This window comes from Neomonachus schauinslandi, unplaced genomic scaffold (genome assembly GCF_002201575.2).
Source record: "Neomonachus schauinslandi unplaced genomic scaffold, ASM220157v2 HiC_scaffold_2061, whole genome shotgun sequence".
NCBI classification, from domain to species: Eukaryota; Metazoa; Chordata; class Mammalia; order Carnivora; family Phocidae; genus Neomonachus; species Neomonachus schauinslandi.
The window spans coordinates 652-5572 of NW_025410751.1; the positions used below are offsets into that span (position 1 = coordinate 652).

Genomic DNA, 4921 nt, shown 5'->3' on the forward strand with positions numbered 1-4921 from the left:
CAGGTCGCATCAGGTTCCCTCAGGTCCTGTCGGGATCCCTCAGCTTCTCTCAGGTCCTGCCGCGCGAGGCTGACTGGGTGTCGGGGTCTCGGGGGTGGGCGTCAGGGAGGTTGGGTGGGGAGGGCGCGTGTGCCCCACAGGCCTGGGGGCAGGGCTGAAAGGGCCAGGTCTCAACCCATCGCCCCTGCCCCTGCTCCTCCCAGTGACGGGTGACCAGGGACCGGCCACCCCACCTGCCAGGGGGCACTGACCTCACTTGCTCGTCCTCTGCGTCTTCCCAGAGAACAGAGCCATCGCGTAAGCTGAAGAATCCTCCGAAGTCCGACCTTCCCGACCTCTGCGGATCCCTGTTGACTTGGGACCCAGCTCCTCCACCCCACCCCAGACACCCAGACAAGGACCCCCTTTCTTTCTCTCCCCCGCCCCCCCCCGCCCTTTCTGCTCCTCCTCCAGCCCCTCCCCGCCCCCGCCCCCGCCTGCGGGCCAGACCCCCTGCGCCCCCAGCACGTCCCGCTCTTGCTGCCCACCCCGGTAGGAGGCAGGCAGCGTGGCCATGTGCCCCCCGGTCAGCGTGCGGTATGGGGGCGAGGGCATGTCCTACCTCCACGCGTCCTGGATGTATCAGCTTCAGCATGGCGACCAGCTAGGGGTTTGCTTCGCTTGCTTCAAGGCTGCCTTTCTGGAACTCAGAGACTTGCTGGGGTTGGAAGACTGGGAAGATGAGGACTGGGACCCTGAGCCGATGGACCACGCCGAGGCGGGGCCTGAGCAGGGGGGGTCCCCGGGGATGGGGTTCGGCTGGGGGCAGGGCCAAGGTCACCCCGCACAGGGGGGCACTGTGGACTGGGGGCCAGGCACCCTGGCGTCAGCCCCTGCGGGGTCTGAGGAGGTGGGCCTGGACCACCACTTTGTGCCCACCGAGCTGGAGCCTCACAACGCAGCACCCTTGGGCCTGGGTCCTGAGGATGCCGACTGGACCCAGGGCCTGCCCTGGAGACTCGACGGGCCCCCCACCTGCTCGCACTGGCCGAGTCTCCCTCCTCCATGGCAGGGGTTTCTCAAAGTGGACCTGCCCCCGGGGGAGCCCATGGTGTTGGAGCTGGGCACCACCCGGGCCGTGGACCCTGCCGAGGCCGAGGCCTGGTTAAGGGACCTGGAGGTCGTCTCCATGGTGGGTTGCTACGATGCCATCTACCTCCGGAAGATGACAGTAGGGTGGACCCTGAGGACCCCGGGCCGGGGCTGGAAACTGCTGCTGGAGCCCGACGAGTTGTGGGTGGTGAGACTACAGGACGCGCCCCAGGAGCAGGACCTGCACAAGTGGAAGCTGAGCATTCTGGAGCCCTGTCCTCCAGGGCAGACCGAAGAGCTGGTCCCTGCGGACTCAGCCCTGCTTAAGAGGGGATTCACCATCCTCTCTTACTCACCCTGGGCCAAAAGGGAGGCAGGGGAGGGGGCCTCCGCAGCCAGGCCACAGTCCTCATCCTCCCAGGGACGGGATCCCAGCACCACTGAGACCTGGAGCCACGGGCCCAGTGGGTCCCGGGGGCCTGGGGAGGCCCCGGCTGCCGTGGGAGCCTCGGCCCTGGGGGAGCTGCCCTGTTTCCAGCCCTTCAGGCCAGGGCCCCAGAACTGAGGGACTGAGGCCCAAGCGGCCACCATTGTCCTGGCCGCCCCCTCCCCACGACAGCCAGGGGAGCGACTGGCAAAGAATGGGGGGCTAGTGCCTGGGGACGGAGAAAGGGGACGCGTCACTGCCTCCGTGGAAGGGACCAAAGGCCTGTAACCGGGAGAGAATTTCTTCTCCGTCAAACGTCACGGAGCCAGGAACGTGACGCCCTCTGGGACGCGGCTGGTGAATGGTTGCTGCGCGGCTCGGCACGCGCGTCTGGGCACCAGCCCTGCCCTGGCCACACGCGGGGATGTGTCCAGTGGGGCCCGTGTCCCAGGAGCACGCGGAGGTGGGGGCAGCGGGGCTGTGTGCTTGCCTGTGCCTGGGTGGTCTCTGGGGCCCCGGGGGACCCTGTCAGCCGCAGTGGGGACTCTGGTCTGCACGGGGAGAGACCCTAGTTTCATATGTTGGCCATTTTATGCAGTTTGACCGTTTAGTACCCGTTTCTTTGTGTGTTGTTTTTTAACTGAATAAAGTCAGAAGAGTTTTGCATCCAGGCCCTGGGTGAGTCATCTGTCAGTTCGTCCTTGTTGGTGGCCTTGTCTTCTCAGTGCCTTGAATGAGCCCCCTTGACGGGTTGAAATCTCCTAGGAGCAGGAGACAGAAGTGGGGACAGCACAGGGCAGTTGAGTCAGTGTTTTGGCTCACGGTAAGAGTTTATCACATTATTTATAAACAAACAAATGCACGCTTAAAGGGCCATGTTGTGAACAATAATGAGTGTATCATCAAACACAGATTTTAATCAATCTAAATGTGTCCCGATTAAAAAAAAAATTTCAGGCAGAACATGTGTAAAGAATGCTAATATATTCCCGAGACAGAGGCAGGGGGTAGGTACCAGCATCCCAGTGTGCTGTTCACTCACTGGAGTAGGATGCTCTGGAGTTCTGGGCACCAGGGTGCCATAGGCAGGGGAGATACTCTTAATCGGGGAAGATGTTCTTAGCAGGTTTTCCTTCTTGCGAATGATTGATCTGGAGGTTTCTATTGCCCTCCATTGGTGGTCTCTGGCTGACACAGCCTTCCAATGATTCAAGGATGGGCTGTTTCCCTTTCAGTGACAAATACAGCTCTAGGGGTCCATTCTGGAGGGTTTTCCGTGCATTATGTTTATCCTATCGAATTCGAGGGCAGTTTTCCTCCCACGTATCTTTCAGAAGCAGTCCTGGTCTTAAATCATGAAGGCTTCTGATGCTAATTAAGTGAGAAAAAACTTTAATGCAGCAACAGCCTTTCAACACCCCTAGATCATTCTATGAGCATTTAGTGAGCTGGAGTCTGTATTAGAACATTTACCTGCCTTCTCTCCCAAACAAACCCTGCCTGGTCTTACTTTGTCCCTTCCCCTCTCCACCCCTCCAGATTAAATAGTCCATTTATTCATTATTCCAGCAAACTCTTGTTTTGAGCAGCCTTTTTTTCCCCTTAATGACCTGGCTTCTTTGCAGAACTTCAGGCCATCCTGCAGCAGGGCCCAGGCGAATGCTCGAGCTCTGTACCAGGAGACAAGAGGGTGCCTCAGCACTTCTCATCTGGAAATAGACAAAATACCAACTCACAAGGTTGCGGTGAAAATGAAAAAACATAAAATATATCCTCAAAAATTAAATCTATAATTACCATATGAATTATGTACCCAAATGAATTAAAAAGGTACATGCTCATAACAGCACTGTTCATGATCCACGTGTCTAGATGAAGGGATAAACGAAATGTGGCATGCCCGTGCAATGGAATATGCTTCACCATAAACAGGAATGAAGAACTCACCTATGCTATGGCATGGATGAACTTCGAAACCATCCTGCTAAGTGAAAGAAGCCTGTCACAAAGGCTACGTGTTGTACTTACGTGAAATGTCTGGAATAGGCAACTCCATACAGACAGTGGTGATAAGTGGTTGCCAGGGACTGAGGAAAAGGAAGAATGGGAAGTAACTGCTTAATGGGTGTAGGGTCTCCTTTGGGGACAATGGCAATGTTCTGGAACTGGATAGACGTGACCGTTGCACAATAGTTAACTTTATGTTATGTGAATTTCACCTCAAATTTAAAAAATCAAATGTAAATGTTGTAACACATTGGTCCAGAGCAGAGATAACTGTGTCTTTTCTTCCCAGAGGACCTGGGGAGAACACCCCCACACACCCCCAGACACGGCCCCAGTGTGAATTATTCCACTCTGCTTAAAGCAGCTGTAGTCAGGGGGCGCCTGGGTGGCTCAGTTGTTAAGCGTCTGCCTTCGGCTCAGGTCATGATCCCAGGGTCCTGGGATCGAGCCCCGCATCGGGCTCCCTGCTCCAGGGGAAGCCTGCTTCTCCCTCTCCCACTCCCCCTGCTTGTGGTTCCCTCTCTCGCTGTCTCTCTCTGTGTGTCAAATAAATAAATAAATAAATCTTAAAAAAAAAAAAGGCAGCTGTAGTCAGTTCTGGCTGTTAATGGAAATTAGCTGGGGTGTGTGCAGTGGAATACCACAGAGCCTTTCAAGGCGTGAATGAGCTCTTATTTTTCAGATTGAGAGAAAACAGAAAATCGCAAAAGGATAGGTACAGTCCAGTCCCATTTATGAAAATTTTGAAGCACATTATTGATTGCACATGGAAAATACGAAGTCAAAAAAAAAAAGTTTGGGAGTTACCTCAAACTCAGGGCAGTGGTACCTCTAGGGAGGGAAGAGAATGGGAATGAGGACTAGGGATATAATAGTTCCTCAAACAACACTCTGAAACAAATATTAAAAATACTGTCACTAGGGGCGCCTGGGTGGCTCAGTCGGTTAAGCGGCTGCCTTCGGCTCAGGTCATGATCCCTGGGTCCTGAGATCGAGCCCCACGTCCGGCTCCCTGCTCAGTGGAGAGCCTGCTTCTCCCTCTCTCTCTGCCTGCCTCTCTGCCTACTTGTGCTTTCTCTCTCTGTGTCAAATAAATAAATAAAATCTTAAAAAAAAAATACTGTCACTTGATCTAGATGGTGGTGCCCAGGTGTGTGTTATATACTGAGAGAATGTAAAAATGATGATGGCAATGGTGATGCTGCTGCTGCTGATGGTTGTGGAGGTGGTGGTGATGGTGGTGATGGAGATAGTGGTGATGAAGATGATGGAGATGGTGTGGTGGTGAAGATGGAGATGTTGGTGATGGTGGTGATAGAGATGGTGGTGATGGTGACGATGGAGATGGTGGTGATGGTGGTGATAGAGATGGTTGGTGGTGATGGTGGTGATGGTGATGATGGAGATGGTGGTGAT

At 54.8% G+C, this 4921-nt stretch overlaps 1 protein-coding gene across 1 annotated transcript; it reads left to right on the forward strand.

Annotated features, from left to right (window-relative positions):
• Positions 1 to 553: 553 nt before the first annotated feature.
• Positions 554 to 1636, forward strand: TEX19 (testis expressed 19). Its single transcript, XM_021680708.1, has one exon. It carries the CDS (start codon positions 554 to 556, stop codon positions 1634 to 1636), a length of 1083 nt encoding a protein of 360 aa, XP_021536383.1.
• The last annotated feature ends 3285 nt before the right edge of the window (positions 1637 to 4921 follow it).